Below are 17,955 nucleotides of genomic sequence, written 5' to 3' on the forward strand. Positions count from 1 at the left end.
TCGGGGAAGGGCTGCCCTCGGGGAAGGGCTGCCTTCGGGGAAGGGCTGCCTTCGGGGAAGGGCTGTCCGGCCCAGCCCTCTCTCTCTCCATCCTATCCCGGCTCTGACCACATCTACCTACAGCTCTGCTAAAGTCCCATGGTCTTTCCTACTCCCAGGCCACCCACAGCAGCCAAAATCCAGCCCGTGGGTTGTTTGCAAATAAAGCTTGCTGGTACCCAGCCATTCCTTTTCCTTTGCACATCCTCACCCGGCAGAGGTGAGACCTTCCTAGCCACAAAGCCAATGAGATTTACAGCCGGCCCTTTACAGAGAAAGCAGCTGACCCTGTTCTCAGTCCTTGCAAGGGTCCCTCTTCCCGCCAGGACGCTCTCTCCCTCACTCTCTGGCCGGACAACTTCTACTCATCCCTCTACCCCAGCTGGGCCGCCCCAGTCTCCAGAGCACCCACTGCATGGACTCAGCCCAGGGGTCACCAGGTTTGCTCACCTGCTCACACCCACCCGTAAGGAGAGACCCAGACACATTATCATCACAACCCCAGACCCAACAGCACGTCTCACCAGGAGAAAAGTCCTTAATACAGATTTGTGATCTCAACAAACCAACTCTGGTCTCGAGAATCCATCCCCAAATCAAGAGCGTGGACAGAAAGCACCTGAGGTTAGAGGGGGCGCTGACGGGAGCAGAAAGTCTGCCAGAGAGGGGCGCCAGTGGGAGGTGGGGTGCAGCGGCCCGCAGAAGGGAGGCTCCGCGGTCAAGGGCAGTGCTGGGCTGCTAGGACTCCGGCGGAAGGCAATCCTTCAGCTGGCCATCAGAATCCCGCCAACCGCTGGCCCGACTGAAGTCAGATGGTGGGGGACACAGTGGTGACAAAAGGGTCTCTGCAGGAGAGGCCAGGACTGTCCCAAGGGCCACAGCCCTTCAGACCCCAAACTCCTATCGTGTCTCCAAGCTGGGGTGAAACTGGAGAGGGACAGCCATCCCCAGGGAGAGTAGGGCACCGTTCTCGGCAGGTGCCCGCGAAGGCCAGAGGGATGCCGGGGCAGCAGGGGAAAGCGCAGGTGTGAGTGGCGTCTGGGGAAGCAGCAGCGGAGCACAGGTGCCCCCCTCAACCCCCGGCTCTGAAACCAAAGAGCCAGCCAGAGAGGCCCCGGCCAAAGAGGCCCGTGCACACGCCCGAATTTCTCAGCCCAACACCGTGGGACGCAGGACACGTCGCAGCCGCCACGCCTGGCCTGGCAATGTTTACAGCTGCAGTTCTCCGAGGGAGCAGGCCTCCTGCCTGACGGCCAGGTTGCCTGGAAGGTTTCTATGAAAACACTGCTAACAGGTCAGAGCGAGCAGGGGGTAGAGACTTCACAGCACACAGTTTCTGTGGTGGGTTTGTGCTTTTCCTCCTCTCCATCCCTCCCTCACTCCCTCTCTCCTCCCCTTCCCCATACCTGACAACTGCCCTGGTCCATTCAACTTAAATCACAAGAACCACCACCACGGCTCCCACCGAGAATCACTCAACGTGGCAGAGGCTGCCCTGAGCTCCTCCCACCCTGCAGATAACCCGATACAGGCCATTCTTTTCCCCATCCTGCCCTACTGCCTTGGGGTAGCTAAGATGCTCCCAGGCATCGGCTTCTTTGGAGAGAATTTTCCCGCCCAGAAGTTCAGAGGGAACAAGCAAAGACACCCCGGGAGGAGGGTGGATGGTAAGGGACCTGTGACCATCTGGAAGCACCTTCATCCACCGCTCTGCCAGACTTGGGAAGATGCGGGAGAGACATGCTCCAGCAAACATTTAAACTCAACCACGTGGTGGAGCGTGGCAGAGCTCAGAGCACGGCTGCGCCTCTGAGGACGGTCTTCTACCACGGCTGCTGCCCAGCTCGGGCTGGGGACCTCAGTCGCCACCCAGGCGGATGGCCTCCTGGGAGCAGCTCAAGCCCGGTGTCCAATCAATACCTGCATCGTCTGAAGGGGTGTCCGAGGACAGCGTCTCATCCAGGGAAGCCTGGTCTGTCCCAGTGGCCAAAGGGCTCCCCAGCTGGGCTTCCGCCGAGGTCAGCGGCTCCTGCTTGGGAGTGGAAGGTTCACTCTGTGCGACTCGGGGATCTCCGTCGGGGCTGCACGCTTTGCTCTCAGCGTCTGCAAGGAAATTCAGCTGTCAGCTGAGCCTGACTCCCTTCCTACCTGCTTTCACTCACGCGCGAAGTGACTTCCTGGGAAGTACGCTATCCCAGGCCTGGTGTGGTACCCTGCACGCTCTCGCACACCCTGGGGATCCCTTTCCAGAGCCTTCCTAAGGCAGCACTGAGCGTCACAACACCCGCTGGCCTCTGGCCGCACCACTTCCAGCCTGCGCGCTCTTACTTCGACAATGCCCCCCACCCATGTCCTCGCCTTTGTGGTGCCCCCCACCCTTGGCCTCTGCCTTGTGGCTTCGGCCAATGGGAAGTGAGCAGGTTTGAAGCAGCAGCGGCTTTAAAAGTACCTGCCCATTCCTGCGCATCTCTCCTGTATCCGGACCTCACCCTGAGGACAGGCCCAGCCAGCCTGCTGGGGATGAGAGATGGCGGGGGAGGGGAGCAGAGCCAAGGCGCCCCCATCCTGCCAACCAAGGCCACCCAGACAGGTGATGACAAGCCCTAACTACTGCCCATCCCGGAGGTGCTGGGTTGTTACTATCGAGGCTACAAATTACCTTTCACCTCAGCACCCACCATCCTACCATTAGTCCCCCATCACACAAATGCTTCTCGTTTGTTGGGTCCAGCATTGTGCCAACGGTGTAAAGGCGGAGATTAACAAGACAATCCTTACCCCCCAGGTGGCTCAAACTGTGGGCAGCCACACAGCTGGCCACACGTGGCACTGCCAGTCCAACAGAGGCACAGCCAAGGGCTGAGGCGGGAATCAGGGAGTCCTTGGTCTAGGCAGGTGGCCATCTCAGAACGGAGGACACCAGGCTCCTAGTAGGGCTGAAAGGAGGACCCGGCCCTCCCCTTGCTGGGGCTCAGTGGCTGGAGCCTTTGAGGGTCTGGCCTTTGACTGGTTGATCACCTTGGGTCATATCTTAGTGCTGCGGGGCCGGGCGCTCAAGAGCATAACAACTGGTCCAGATCACACAACCAGAGTGGCAGGTCCAGGCAGGGAGGCTCAGCCAGCCGATCGTACTCAGCCTTCAGAGACACAGCTCACAGCCCAGTTCATGCAGCACCCACAAAGCCCCCGGCTCAACCCTAGGCCCCACGGCCAGGTCATCCAGGCCGCCGCAGTGCAGCGTGTCAGTGTAGGCTGCACAGGTCCACACGACTGGGAGGCAGCAGCGTGGGGGAACCAGCCTTGCCTGGAGGCAGCGGGGAGAGGAGAGATTTATTTCAGAGCCAGGGGTCCGTTGCTTAAGTCAGTCCTGGCTCCTCCCTGCTGTCAGGTAGCAGTGTCCCTTCCACTCCTCAAAGTGCCCAGGTGGGACAAAAGGTATAAGGTCACCCTCTCTACCCATCCCACCCCACGGCACATGGGGTTTCTTGTGCCCAGACAGCAAATGTCTCCAGGCCTCAATTTCCTCTTCTATAAAATGGGGCTAATACTCCTGGCCTCACAGAGTCAGAGTGAGAATTCAGCGAGTGAACGTCCATAACGCATCTGGCATGAAGCAAACACCATGCATGTGCTTGTAATTACCCTCACTGCTGCTCACAAAGGGGAGAAGGAGGACGATGACAAGGGTGATGGTCTGGCCACTCGGCCTGGGCCCCTCGGCCCACGTGGTATCAACAGGGCCCTCCCCACGCCCAGGACTCAGGCCAGGCCTGTGACGTGACCCTGCAGGGAACGTGCACTTGTAATCACTGTTCATCATCTACCGTCTGCTGCACGCCCCCTAGCGGGGAGGGCAGAACGGCAAGAGTCTAGAGACTCGGGTCTCGGAAGATGCCATCTATGCAGCCATGTCACCTGGCCTGGGGGGTGGGTCTAGACCAGGGACCGGCTACCCTTCCCTAGAAAGAAGCAGATGGCCAGTATTTGTATTTTAGACTTTCTGGGCCACATGCCACAAATCCATGCTCCATATTCATCTTTGTTGTTTATTTTTTACAAAAGCCCTTCAAGTTTAAAACCATTCTTAGCTCAAGGGGGCTTTAAGAAAACAGACCTTGGGCCAGATCTGACCAGCAGCCAAGCAACCTCCACCCAGGAGAAGACCAAGACACAAGCCAAGAGAAGTCACCCAGTGGACACAGTGAGATGTCACCAAGCTCAAAACTACAGCTTCTTGGACCCTCTCTCACGACTGGTTTACTCATACTTGAAACACAGCTGCGACAGTCTCTGCTACCAGCTTACTTGGCCGCTGGTGACAGAGGTGACAGCCAGCACTGACTGAGGCTGTGCACAGCTAGAGACACAGCACGGCACTCTGCTGGCACCATCTCACCTGAATGTCACAGCTCCCCGCCCCGTTAGGTGTGGCTACCACCCACCCTTTACAGATGGTGACACCGAATCTTAGAAGCGGCGGGTCATTTGCTGCTGGTGACGATCCCCGTTGTTAATAATAACGGCATCTCCATCATCATCAATGAAATGGTCAGAACACTGAAACTGCGAGACCCAAAGGTCCCCACCCTCCACCCGGGCTCAGCAAAGGCTGCACCCGGACGCACAGCCCCGGGATTCCTCCACCTACTTTTACGTCTTAGCAGACTTGCAGGACTTTTCTGGGCTGTCTCAGAGCTCGGGCTCATAATCATGTTCAGTGAAAAGTCACAGTTCTCAAAATAGCCTGGGCGGCAGGGTCGTTGCTAAGCAATGCTGGCAGACAGGGCGGGGGGAGCTGTGGGCAGCTGGTCCCCTGCTCCTCTCACTATACTGTGAGCGCTCCCTCCCGGCCAGGCACTTCCGAGGGCGGCAGAGGGGAGCCGGAGCCGGAGGCTGGGTTATACGCAGAGCAGCCACGCTGAGAGGGGACATGCCCCAAGCAAACACGCACCCCGCAAGCACACGCCTGCATGCACACACATGCGCGCGCGCGCGCACACACACACACACACACACACACACACACACACACACACAGCCCCTGGCGCTCCTGCCACACAGACTTGACTCGCCACTGCCAACTGCCCCGAGGACAGGGACCTCGTGTCTTTCAGGTCACGGAACACAGCACCGCGGTAACAGCCACCTCCTCCTTATATCCAGTGATAGAGAATGAAAGTCCTTAAACTATTAAGACAAAGCCAAGCAGACACATTGAGGAGGATGGAGTAAAGTCGCTCAGGGCACACACGGCGTCTGGACAGAGAAATGGGCCAGCTCCTGTCCTCACTCATCGTATGTGGGCCAGGGACCTGGTGCAGGGGCTGGGACACCAGCCTGCCCTCGCCTGTCACAGATGTGTTGCTGGTCAAAGCTGTGAAGACGGAGTGAGAGGAAAAGGTCAGCTCCCGGTCCCTCATGCAGACCTGGCCACATCTCACACAACTCCTAACCATACTAGTAGGGTCCTTCCTCGATCCGGCAGATTCCCAGACCTTCAGGAACCAAGGATAGGTCAGAGGGGTTCATAACAAGCATGTGTTCACAGTATCACAAAATAACAACCCCCCCGGAGAGCGGGGAGGGCAAACCCATGCCCTGGACACGGGCTCACCTCCGGGACGTGCAGGCTCTCTCCTGCAGGCCCGTCCACAGCCAGCTCACGCAGCCAGCTCCTGAACGCTTTGTGGGCAGACTCCAGGGGGCTGACCCAGGGGCGTGTCCATGTGCACGCGTGTGCACGCGTGTGCACACCTGTGCAGGGCAGAGGACCTTCCTGGGTTTGGCCTGGCCTAGGACCTTCAAGTGTGAGTTCCTGACGCTGCTAAGAACTGCAGGCAGCTCTGGGAGGGTCTGTGGCCCCAGCCTGTGGGGGGCCTCTCTGGGCCCCTCGGTCAGTGTCAGAGGCTCGCTCATCCCCCCAGGCGCCCCCTGGGTGTGAAGTCCAGGCTCAGTGCGGGGTAGGGGGCAGCCAACCACAGGGGGGCGCTCCTGGCTACAAAGCCGGCCGGCCGAGCTGGGCGCCGGTGGTGGCGATGCGGAAGATTGTTGAATCCAAGCCGGGGGCCATCTCTGAAGGGGGAGAGGGCGGTTCAACTCCCGGGGCCACGGATCAACCCAGCAGGAGCCCTGCTGTCCCACCTCCAGGACAAATTCGGGACCGACAGAGGCTGACCTAGAGCTCGACTTCACCCCAGTGAGAAAAGGCATTTTCTCAGCAAGTGCAGGACGGAAACAATCGCTCCAAGAGGTATGCACCCCAGGAGCCTGTTGGCAAACACTCTCACATCTCCCCTCACCCCTGTGCGTCCATTAGAGGTAATACAGTTAAGAGTTTAAGGGAGATGAGTGGGTGGTGAGCCCACACCCCTACCCCCTCCCTCAGACCCGGTCCCTTCCCAGGGGCAACGCCTGCTCCCTGCTTCTAACACGCACCCCCCAGCGGGAGCCCCGCAGGCTCACTGCAGACTCAGCCCACCTGTCTCGTGGCTGCCCGGGGCACCACGGCCACAGGGGTGCCTGTCACCCAGCCGCCTGCTGGGGAGTCGAATTCTCTCCATTCCGTCCATGCTGCAGGGAGAGGCAGGAGGACGCAAGGCCCTATCAGGAGACCCCCCACCCCCCGTTTCTCACCTCCCCTAGCCCGCACCCACCTTCTCTTTCCTCCTCCTCGGGGTGCCTGCTCCCTTCCCCCACGGGGTCCTGCGCGGGCTGCTCCACTGGCTGGAAGACGCTCCCCAGTCTCCCATCGCTCTCTGCTTCTCATCCTTGGTGGCACCAACGTTGGAAGCAGCTGGGGAGGCTTATAAACTCCCGACGCCTAGGTCCCAACCCCCAGCGCCTCTGATTGAAGAGCTCGCCAGGTGACCCTAATTGCAGCAAGTTCTGAGAAGCAGCCTGTTGACTCCTGCTATTAGACCCACTCCACCATCACCTCCCCCAGCCCCGGACCAGGTCAGGGGCCCAACTCACGTTCTTCAGGTGCTACGTGCTTTCCTTCCCCATACTCAGCTCAGCTGTGATTTTGTATTGGTTTGTGGGATTATCTAGTGTTTGTTCCCCACGGGACTGTGAGCTCTGGGAGAAAGGTATTTTGCTCACCTGTATTCTCAGCAGCTAACACAGACCCTGGCCCATAGCAGGTGCTCAGTAAAATGGTGTGGCGTCAGTTAACGAGCTCATTGTCAATTCTTGAGCAAAGAGACTGTGTTTCAGGCCCCTCCCTTTCCTGGTCCACAATCACTTAGCCAGAGAGAAAGAGTGATCTAAAGTCAGGGTTGGCAAACTACACCCTGGGGGCCACATCTAGCCCACCGTCTGTTCCACAGAGCCCCGAGCTACGAAGGGATTTTACCTCTTTGAATGGCTGAAAAAGAAAAATAATACTTGATGGCACATGGAAGTTATATGAAATTCAAATTTCAATGTCCCTAAATAAAGTGTTACCAGCACCCAGCCAAACCCACAACTTTGTGTAGTGTCTGGGGCTGCTTTTGCCTCATAACAGCAGGGGTAAGTATGGACCTCACAGCCTAAAATATCTACTGTCTGACTCTCTCCAGAAAAGGCTTGCTGACCCCAATCTAAAGCGGTACTGCAGCTGGGCCGGCGTGAGATCTCCCCGCCAAACACAGAAGCCAGGAAAGCCGGCCTCTGAGCACGTCAGCCACGGGCTCACCCCATCAACTCGGCGGCTGGCTCTCTCTACTGAGGCCCCCAGACAAAATCGTTTTACAAAGATTCAGAGTTTAGGAAAGGAAACACCGCACTTCTCCTGGAAGGTTTTCCCTTTAATGATTCACCTATCACTTTATCTTTGATGGGAATCAAATCCATGTTTTTCTTCATCAGTGATAATATTTTTAAAAATAGATGATAAACAGACCTTCATATTGTTTTCATTTTCCCTCCTCCCGCCCCAAGAGTTAAGGTAAGTTTTGTTGGCAACATATTCAAAATGCCAGAGTTTGGAGCTTTTTGGTTCCATCCAAATTCAAACAGTCCAGATCTCCATCTCAGCAAAGACATTTTCCCAAATCTGAGTCAGACTGGAGCGTCTAACGTCTGAACGTCACAGGACTTGATACCAAGTTTTTTTTACAGACAAAGTTTGATTATTAGCACTAAGCAATTTCCCACGTATGCCTCCCATGAAAACAGCATCATCACCAAAGTACTTTTCCCTTTGCATCTAAAGAAGAGGAATGACCACAAGGGCCCTACCAGACGCGGAGCACGTTATAAATCCGGATTCACGGACTCCATGGGCTCCCTTTCTACTTCCTGATACCTGGGCCAAATTACAAAGACACCAATAATATTTTAAGGCTAAAAGGGAGACAGGAATGCCATTTATTCACGTGAGCCTCACAGAATTGGCTCTGTAAGGCCAGGTTCTTTCAATCAGGAGGCAAGAGCTTGGTCCGGCTCCAGAGAGACCTGCAGGCAGCAGTGAGGTTGTCTGAGACCCCACCACCCCTGCCAAGCTTTAGGGTCTCAGAGAACTGGAAAGCATGAAAGTTTAGCGTCAGGACCCAAGTCCTGTGCCTCACGCCATCACCAAGGGAGGAAGATGGGCGAACCCAAGAATCCTTAAATTAATTGTGCGAGTGATAAAACCTGGTGCTTCTGAAAGATGCAAACAAGGGCGGCTTCGCAGACACCACGGTGATGAAGGTTTCTGGACCAGAGTCTGAACAGCATCCGGGCCCTCCGGCTGCATGACGCAGGGCAGCTACCTCCCAGGCCCTCCCATTGCTCACCTGGAGACCGGGTGATAACACCACACCCAGTCACAAGGATGCTGTGAGGACAAAAGGTTGAAGGCAGGTAGAACGCCCAGCAGAGCACCCAGCATATAATCGATCCTTAATAAACGGTAGCTGTAACACTAGGTGGTCATGGGGAACAAATAACTCACCCGAATCCAGGATTAAACTCTGAATATGAAAAAACAAACAATCAGGACTAGCCACTAGCTTCACCCACACCCAGCTTGGGCGGGAAGCAACCCCTCATCCCCAGGGCAGGTGGCTGCACTCAGCTCCACGCCCCATGAGCAGCCGACTCTTAGACTCACCGATGGGTCCTCCGAGGCCCGGGGGCTGAGCCGTGGGTCCTCACTGGACCCACGGAGGCCTCATTCAGGTCCAGGAGCCACAGCTGGACACCGGACTCCTCCGACTTCCACGCCACCCTGATGGGCTTGCTGGACCCCCGTGAGACCCGCAGCCCTGCCCGGCCCGGGGTGGCCCACTTACCCTGCTCCATCATCTCCAGGAGCCCCTTCTTGATGAGGTCCTCCCGACCTTGCCTGCTGGCCATCTTCTTCTCCAAGGCTGCACACACAACACAGACATCCAGGTGAGTCACGGGCAGAGCGTCGCAGGGCCCCGCCCGAGCCCGGCCAGCGCCACCTCCAGCGTAGGAAGACAGCAGAGAGGCAGCAGGTGACCGTGGGTTAGGGGCCCCCAGGTGGGGCTGTGGTTCAGGAACTCGAGCTCCCCCCTAAGCAATGTGCTGAGCAGGGCAGAAGGGAGGTACCATGAGCACTGTTTAAGGCAGTGGCTTCCGTGGCTCATCTGAGAAGCGATGCCCCGTGTACCACCCTCTCTAGGCTCCCATCCCCACCCTCCGCCGACTATGCCTTCATTTTCCAGCCCAAGACCTTGTCCCCCAAATACCCTGGGGTGCTTTTCTGCGGTTCTATTTTCACCTGCTAAATACATCCCGACCACCCTTTTGTCTGTTCACAGACCAGTCTTCTGTCCCACCAGAGGCTCCTCCGATGAGCCCCAGGTTCATGCTTTCAAAGAATGTGCCAGTAGGGACTTCCCTTAAGAATCAGCCTGCCAAGGCAGGGGACACGGGTTCGATCCCTGGTCCGGGAAGATCCCACATGCCGCGGAGCAACTAAGCCCGTGCGCCACAACTACTGAGCCTGTGCTCTAGAGCCCGTGAGCCACAACCACTGAAGCCCACGTGCCACAACTACTGAAGCCCGATGCCTAGAGCCCATGCTCCACAGCAAGAGAAGCTGCCACAATGAAAAGACTGCGTACCGCAATGAAGAGTAGCCCCCGCTCGCTGCTACTAAAGAAAGCCCATGTGCAGACAATGAAGACCCAGTGCAGCCAATAAATAAATAATGTTCCTTTAAAATAAAAAGAAAGAAAGAAATAGTAGCTTTAAAAAAAAAAAAAAAAAAAAAGAATGTGCCAATCGAACAGGAAGGAGGCGGCCGGGCCCCGATCCCCCTCCACCGAGCCCAACGTGCGGAAGGAACCTCGTCAATTCCTCCTTTGGAACAGCCCTTCCAGCCCCCTCATCCCAGGGCAAACCCTCCAGCGACTGGCCCCCTGCCCCTGCCTCTCCCCTCCCAGGCGCAGGTCTCACTCTGCTCTCCTTCTTCTCCCTAACTGTCCAGAAAACGATTTGCCTGCAGTAGAATCCAATTTCCAAACACAAAGCCATGTCACCCCTCAGACCCTCTCTTTAAAAGATATGGACAAAGTACCGGCTATAAGCCTGGATCACAAAGGGCCCCGGGTCACCCACACGTATGAATGCCCTGCCCCACGTGGGAACAAAACAGCTGCTCGAGTAGCAGAGCTTAAAGTCTAGTGGCCAGTGACAAACAGGCAATGACCATGAAGTTATTTATTAAAAAATATTTACTGAGCACCTACTGTGTGCCAGGCACAGGGGAGCAAGACAGGCATGGACTCTGCCGGACAGCCAGAGCTTTGGGACAGATGGCAAACATCTGGGCGAGTGGCATCAACCAGAACCAGCGGGCATGGGGGCAGGGCGTCTGGGGAAACGCGGCTGCTTCCCTGAGGGTGTTTACGCTGAGGGATGAATACAGAAAACCCAAACATACCGGGAAAAAGACAACTGGGGGCAAAGGGAACATAATTTCCTTTCTGAGTCCAATTTCCAATCCAATTTCCAGATGCCAGCAGTGTGGATAAAACTGAGAAACAGAGCTCTGGCTTTGGGAGGTGCAAGCAAAGAGGCTGCTGCCCAGTCCAAAAACAAGAGGTGAGCAGGACGAGGGTGAAGGTCTCCAGGACGGAGAGACCGTGCTGTGTGACCAGTGCTGGTGGCAGCCTTGGTGGCACCCTGCTCAGATGCACTGACTTGTGAGTCCTCCCAATGACCTGAAGAGGCAGTTGCCAGGGGCTGCTGTCTGCAACTCAGGACACCTGTCCCCACGGCCCAAGCCACCCGCCCCCCCTCCCAGAGCAGGTACGGGCTCAGATGCCACTTCCCAGACTTCAGGCTTCCGAGAGCCACCTTCATGGTGTCACCCGGTCCCCACTCTGCCCAAACCACTGTCTGCATTGTTTTGGTTTTTTTTTTCCTCTCTCTAAATCATCTTTATTTTTACTTCATCTCATCCTAACCAAGGACGCCTGTGAAAACGGGGATTGGATAGGCTGACATAAATAACATCCCACACTCTGGGGGGAAAGAACGGTTTAGCATAAATAAATGAAATGCAGCGCTATCTGCAGAATTCCAAATGCCTGATAAAGGGCCCAACGGGGATGCCTGCCCGAAGGCGGGGATGCTGCAGGTCTTAACCTGGAGACCCTCAGTCCCCCGGCAGGGTCCGCACAGCATCCTGAAAATCTCACAGGTTGCTCCCCGCAGCCCAGTGCCAAGTGGGCCAGGGACACAGGGTCCCGAGAGCACGCAGCTCACCCTCCAACCCCACGGCCCAGAGAGCATCAGGGGCTCCCCAAGGTCACAGAGGTCACCCTGCTCTGGCCCCCTAAGCCTTTCACTGATGCCCGGGTGAGGCTTCCCCAACTCGGTGCGTTTGCACAGCTGTTCCCCCAGCTGCGATGCTCTTCCCTGCTTCCCTCCAGGGGACCAATTACGTCTCAGCTCAGTGTCACCTCCTCACCTGGACTTTCTCAGGCCACTCAGCCCAGGGCAACGCCCACCCCCCACCTCCTCCTCGGCCCCGCCAAGGTCGTGACTGTCACACGTGCTTGTCTGTCGCCTGACCCCCCAGTTGGCGGAAAGCTCTAAGCGGACAGGGTCTGGGTCTCCCTGTCTACTTTGTGCCTGGCACACAGGAGCCACACAAGGTTCATCGAATATCGACGTTTGTTCTGCTTTCATCCTTGACAAGGAGAATCTGTCCATCAACTTCTTGGGTAGTTAAAAAAATAAGTTTGTAAATTGCATAAAAAGTGTGGGTGGAAGTACCCCCTGCTGCTGTTAGGAGTCCCCCCTGCCTCCCGCCCCACTGGCTTTGCCTCTGCCACCCCCTGAGCCCGGGAGTCTGCACCACTTCAAGCCTGGGACCACAGGGACCGTCAGAGGCAACAGCCCAAGACGGGCACTTAGCAAGCGGGTCCCCGAGGCCCAGGACTAAGTCCACACGAGCAGCTCCCTCGCTGACTGTGTCCAGCAGCAGCTAACAGGCCTGTGGGAGCCAAGATGCTGTCTCCCCTGGGGTCTGCTTCTCAGGGCACCGACCTCCGCTTCACCGAGGGCACCCCATCGCCCAGGAGCCAGACCCGAGCCCGGCTGCCAGGCCCCAAGCCCACAACCTGCTGCTGTCTGGCCCTGGGAGCGGCTGCCCATCTGATCCCGCTTCCCGTTCCTGACGTGGGCAGGAGCGCTGTGATACGGGGGCTTCTGAGCATTTCGTTGTTAGAAACGTGCTGTGTCGCTTTGACTCTTATGGCCAGTTGTGTTGTCGTCACCACGTGCATCCCCTGGGTCAGTCTCATGGCCAGAGCTCCTGGCTTGGAGGTCGAGGGGGCGGGGGCAGCGGTCCAGCCTCTCGTAACCCAGCTTCCCACAGAGCTGAAGGTGAGTGAGGGGAGCTCTGGGGTCCTTTAGTGGGAGGGCATCCGGACGGGGCTGCCCAGGTAGGAGCCGCCTCTTCAGGAGGAGCTTAGGAGCCGGCGAGCATCAGTATCGAGGCCAAACTGAGGCCCCGACCCTCTGAGTGAATCCCCCAGGGGGCTCTTGGGGACAGTGGGACCCAGGCCCCAGGGTTGTCAAAGTGAGGGTCCAGGTGCAGGAGGGCTGGGTGCTCCCCACTCCAGTGTGGTCAGGAAGGAGAGATGGTTACAAGCCAGGCCTCAGCTCCAGCCTGGCCTTGCACTGACCTTGAGTCTGCATTTTTAACTAGGTCGAGGGTGACGTGTGTGCCCCTTAGGGTCTGGGCGTGAGTGGGCTTCGGGTGGGACCTGGAGCTGCTTCCCCGCCCCCGCCCCCACCAGGGACCTGGAAGGGCCGGTGGAGAGAGGGGACCCGCAGGAGGTTGAACAGCTCCTGGCCGTCAGAGGCCACAGAGCACAGCCTGCCCCTCCCAACACCAGCAACAGAAAGCGCGGTGACGGTGACGCCAGGCCCCCTCTCCCTGGTGCTCACCGGATGTTGTCTGCTTCAATTTTTCATTTTTCTTTTTCCTCCATTTCCAGGGTTTGAAGATTCTGCCCAGGGTGGCCAGTTTGCTGTTTCTCCTCACGGGGGGAGTTCGAATCCCTGAGAGCAGATATTCAGAGCGCACTGCGGGGGTTTGGTCCATCTCATCTGGAAGGCGAGAACCCAGCGAGGCGGTCAGTGATGACCAAGCCCACACGACAGCCTGGGGGGCCCGAGGTGACTCCCTTCCTCCCTGGGGCCACCAGTGATCCTCCAAAGCCTGGGGCTCAAGAGGGTGGGCCAGGCGATGGAGACGGGGCTTGTTCCATCATGTACCAGCCCACGTTCAGTTGGGTTAATTCACCTCCTGCTGCCTGTGAGAAGGGGCAGAGTTTATCCAGAACCAAGAAGCCCTAGAGACACCCAAAGATGCAGGAACAGCAGGGCTGGAGAGAGCGAGGACCAGGCCAGGGGAGGCCACCAGCAGTCAGAGGGGCCAGGACCTGGGATGGGCCAGTCATCAAAAGACCCAGCCCAACGCCCCATGGGACGGGCGTCCCAGGGACGGGCAGCCCCAGCCGGCAGCCTCCAGAGCAACCCCTGAGGTTTAACTTCCAGAGGGCTGTGCCCGTCAGCAGCCCAAGTCACTCAACCCCTCTGAGCCTCAGTTTCCACATCTGGAAAATAAAGCTAATCGTCATCCCTGATGCCTAGGGTTGAGAGGAAAATTCTGTGTGACCACATTCTGTGTGACCACACGTGTGTGTCTGTGTAGACACACATAATACACGGTTTATTGATAGCATGTTACAATCCACGTGAAGTAATATTATCTGTGCTTTGAAACTGTCTACCCATTCTGATTAACATGCCGTGCCAGCACGGGTGGCTCTCAGTAGACATTTTCATAATAATTTATATTGTGTAAGTAATACAATAATTACTATGGAGCAAAAGTTAGTCATTACTTGTTCTGGGCCGAGTGCTAACATATTTTACCCCCATAGTAAATCTATGAGGTGGAGACTGTTATTATATCCATTTGACAAATGGGTGCACTGAGGCTCGGAGCCACAAGCCATTCTGTTAGCTGTCAGAGCGAGGGGATGATGGCCTCGGGCGGCCTGACTCCAGAGGCCCCTCTCGTATCTCTAAGCTGCTTCTAGGGTGACGATATAACTTTATCACCCAAAGCAGGACACACATGGATGGAACACAACAGGAGGCATAAACCAAGACCGTCCAAACCAAGCCAACCACTCTCTCCAGCTGTTTTTTTTCCATGCAGTATGCAGGATCTTAGTTCCCCAACCAGGGATCGAACCCACGACCCCTGCAGTGGAAGTGTACAGTCTTAACCACTGGACCGCCAGGGAAGCCCCTGTCTACAGCTGTTATTTAATTGAGTGTTAAGTGTACACCAGAGGCTGGGTCCGCAGGGGGTCCACAAAGAAACTTCGTGCGGACAGACAGCCCAGGGGTCTCGTTGGAGGACTCCTCCCTGCAGACTTAGCAAACCAGCCAGGCTCCAAAGCCAATGACATTTTCCACCTTGGGTTCAGCTATAACCCCAGTGCCCGGCGCCTAGTAGGGGCCCAGGAAGTTCGGGTGGGGTAGTAAGTGAGCCAGGGCAGTCTAAGGACCGGTCGCGACCCCCAGCGCCGCACTCCAGGCGTGCAGGATGCAGATGGTCCTTCTCTCCTCAAGAGTCAGTTTACTGCATGTTATTATCCTCTCCTTTCCTTCCTCCACCCACGGATGCCAGATGGGAATGGAACTGCCGGTGCCATGTGGCCCCAGAAAAGCTGACTCTCCTGGAGGCATTTTTGGCACAAAGGAGAAAGAAATGGCCTGGTCTCCCCAAGCTTCCAGGCTGGTTTGAAGATAAAGACAAAGATTCCCAGAGATACGCACGTAGATGAGGAAGAATTGTCATCGCTTTATTTATATCTCATCTCACTCCACAAAGGATGGGCAGCCATTATCAGAAACACATGCCCAACAAGGCAAATGAGTGTCCGAGGAAATCCAGAGGAAGGGAAGTCTGGACAGAGCCACCGCATCAGGGGTTAGAGACACCACGTGTGGCTCTGAGCTTCCTGGCAGCCAAAGCAAAAAGGAGCAGCACATAGAATAAACTACAAATCAGACCCCAAACCTCACTCCATCTGCCACCTGTATCACTGTGACTTTAGTCCAGGCCACCAGCATCTCTACCCCAGATGCTCACACAAGCCTTCTAACTGGTGTCCCCGTGAACCCCTATAAATGTAAGTCTGGTCGTATCGCTTTCCTGCTTACTCCCTGTGGCCTCCCTTCTCAGTTAGGACAAAATTGCCAAGGCTGTAAAGGTCTCCGAAGTCTGCTCCCAAGCCCCACCCACCTCACCCCTGCCCACTAGCCCCCTGTTCCATTTCATCAGCAGCATTACTGTGCGTTAGTATCTATGGCATGTTATGGAAACAGAATGTCGTAAGCGTTACGACGCAGGTGCCAGAAGCAGGGATCTGGGCTCACACCCTGGCTCCGTCACTACCTGGGGCTGAAGTGTTGACACCACTGTCCTCCTCCCTCCCTGCATTTTCACCTTTGCCCCGGCCTTGCTGGGGGAATAAGGGGCACAGGGGACTTCCCAAGTCCTTACCTGGGGGCTCACCATGTGGCTTGCTTGAACCGATGGGAGGTGGGCAGAAGGGACATTGTGGCTCCCTCCTCAATACCCCTTCCCCCCTCCCTCCACCATCACTATTGTATTTATTTATTTATTCATTTATTTTTTGCGGTACGTGGGCCTCTCACTGTTGTGGCCTCTCCCGTTGCGGAGCACAGGCTCCGGACGCGCAGGCTCAGCGGCCATGGCTCACAGGCCTAGCCGCTCCACGGCACGTGGGGTCCTCCCGGACCGGGGCACGAACCCGTGTCCCCTGCATCGGCAGACGGACTCTCAACCACTGTGCCACCAGGGAAGCCCCCACCATCACTATTTTAATACATTGCCTCCCTGCTCCCTCCCCACAGTGGCTGGAGCAGGTACTGTGGTTCCCACCTCACTTCTGACACACTTGGGTCCTCACCGCACAGCCTGGGGCACAGGCAGGGCATGCTGACCACTGAACAGACTGCACACCACTCTCCCCTTGAGAATTCATTCACTCATCCATTCACTCATTCATTCATCTATTCAACAAAAGCTTACTGACACCAGCCATGCGCTGGAATTGCACCAGGAGGAGGATGTGCAGAGGTGAGCAGAAAGAATCCCTGCCTCTGTGGGGCTTCTAGTGGCCAGCGGGAGATGGACAACGGGAGGGGGATATTAAGAAATCAAGCCTGCTCGCCCCATACTTAGTTCCCTGCTGCCTTCCTCTCCTTACCTTTCCCCATCACATTCATCACCCGGTGTGCGTGTGTGTGTCTGCGTGCGCACACACAGACATGCACCCACACAGACCCACACGCAGATGCACAGTTATTTGTTTGCCTTTTGCTCAGTCACCTCCCTAATTTGACAGCAGGGTCTGCCTTTGATGGTTGGTTTGCAGCTGAATCCCTGGTGCCCAGAACACATAAGGTAGGAACCCATGTGGTGAAGGAGATCCTTCCAGACATGAGGACGGATGGACAGAACCCAGCATCTGCTCAGGGAGCTGGGGGAGACGCGGGGGCTGACTGGCAACGGAGGGTTATGAAAGGCTGCTCTGAGCGGGGTTACTGGAGCAGAAGCCTGGGTGAAAGGGAGCCAGCAGTGTAGATGGGAGCGGGGGCAGGGAAGAGGGTCCCAGGCAGAGGAAGAGCGAGGTCGAGGACTTGGAGGAAGAACGCAGGGTATGAGGGCCATGGATGCAGCTGGGGAGGCACGCAGGGGCTTGAACCTGATTCAAAATTAAGCAGGAGCGACTGGGTCTCTTCAGCTCAAACAACCTGATTTGTTCATTTACCAAATATCCAATGTGCGTGACCAGGAAGACACCTTAGTCTGAGCGACTCCCCAGGGGCCTGCTCTCACTGGGGGAGCAAAGGCGGGGACAGGTTCCAGAGGTCTGAAGCCTGCACCTCCAGCACCCTCTCTCCCCGCCTGGCCCCACGTGGTACAGGCCCAGGGCCAGGCAGGGTGAGGGCTCCCGAGGGCCTCACTCACAACCCAAGGCCAGCAATTTCAGAAGAGATGCTCCGTCCAGTGAAGGAATCACTTACAAGCCACCCAAGGGGATGAATGGGTCACCGACGGTGTGCATGGGGGTCCGAGTGAGCAGAGGGGGGGCGGGCCCTCCTGGGTACCATGTGGCCCACTCACACTGGAGGGTGGGAGTGAATGTGGGCAGGCGCGTGTCTAGCAGAGAGGGTGTGTGCATATGTGCATGCGTGTGCCTATATGGGAGGGCGTGCGTGCACCCGTACGTGTGCGTCACACAGAGAGAAGGGAGGCTGGGGGCACCGCCACCACCCTCTATCCCCAGCCCTTGAATTCGCTCAGCATCCCTGGAGTTGCCCGGGAACCTCCTTCCCACATCAGGGAGGATT

General features: G+C 56.9%; 1 protein-coding gene across 1 annotated transcript in view; it reads right to left on the reverse strand.

Annotated features, from left to right (window-relative positions):
• The window catches only part of PHACTR3 (phosphatase and actin regulator 3), a 218,530-nt gene that overhangs the window by 85,592 nt on the left and 114,983 nt on the right, over positions 1-17,955 (reverse strand). Inside the window, exons 2-4 of the mRNA XM_029220901.1 lie at positions 13,441-13,602; positions 9,300-9,377; positions 1,960-2,142 (exon numbers count right to left, since the gene is read on the reverse strand). Of these exons, the coding sequence (XP_029076734.1) occupies positions 1,960-2,142; positions 9,300-9,377; positions 13,441-13,602 (423 nt within the window). The remainder of the gene's footprint in view (positions 1-1,959; positions 2,143-9,299; positions 9,378-13,440; positions 13,603-17,955) is intronic.

This window comes from Monodon monoceros, unplaced genomic scaffold (genome assembly GCF_005190385.1).
Source record: "Monodon monoceros isolate NGI ecotype Baffin Bay Population unplaced genomic scaffold, NGI_Narwhal_1 Super_Scaffold_13, whole genome shotgun sequence".
NCBI classification, from domain to species: Eukaryota; Metazoa; Chordata; class Mammalia; order Artiodactyla; family Monodontidae; genus Monodon; species Monodon monoceros.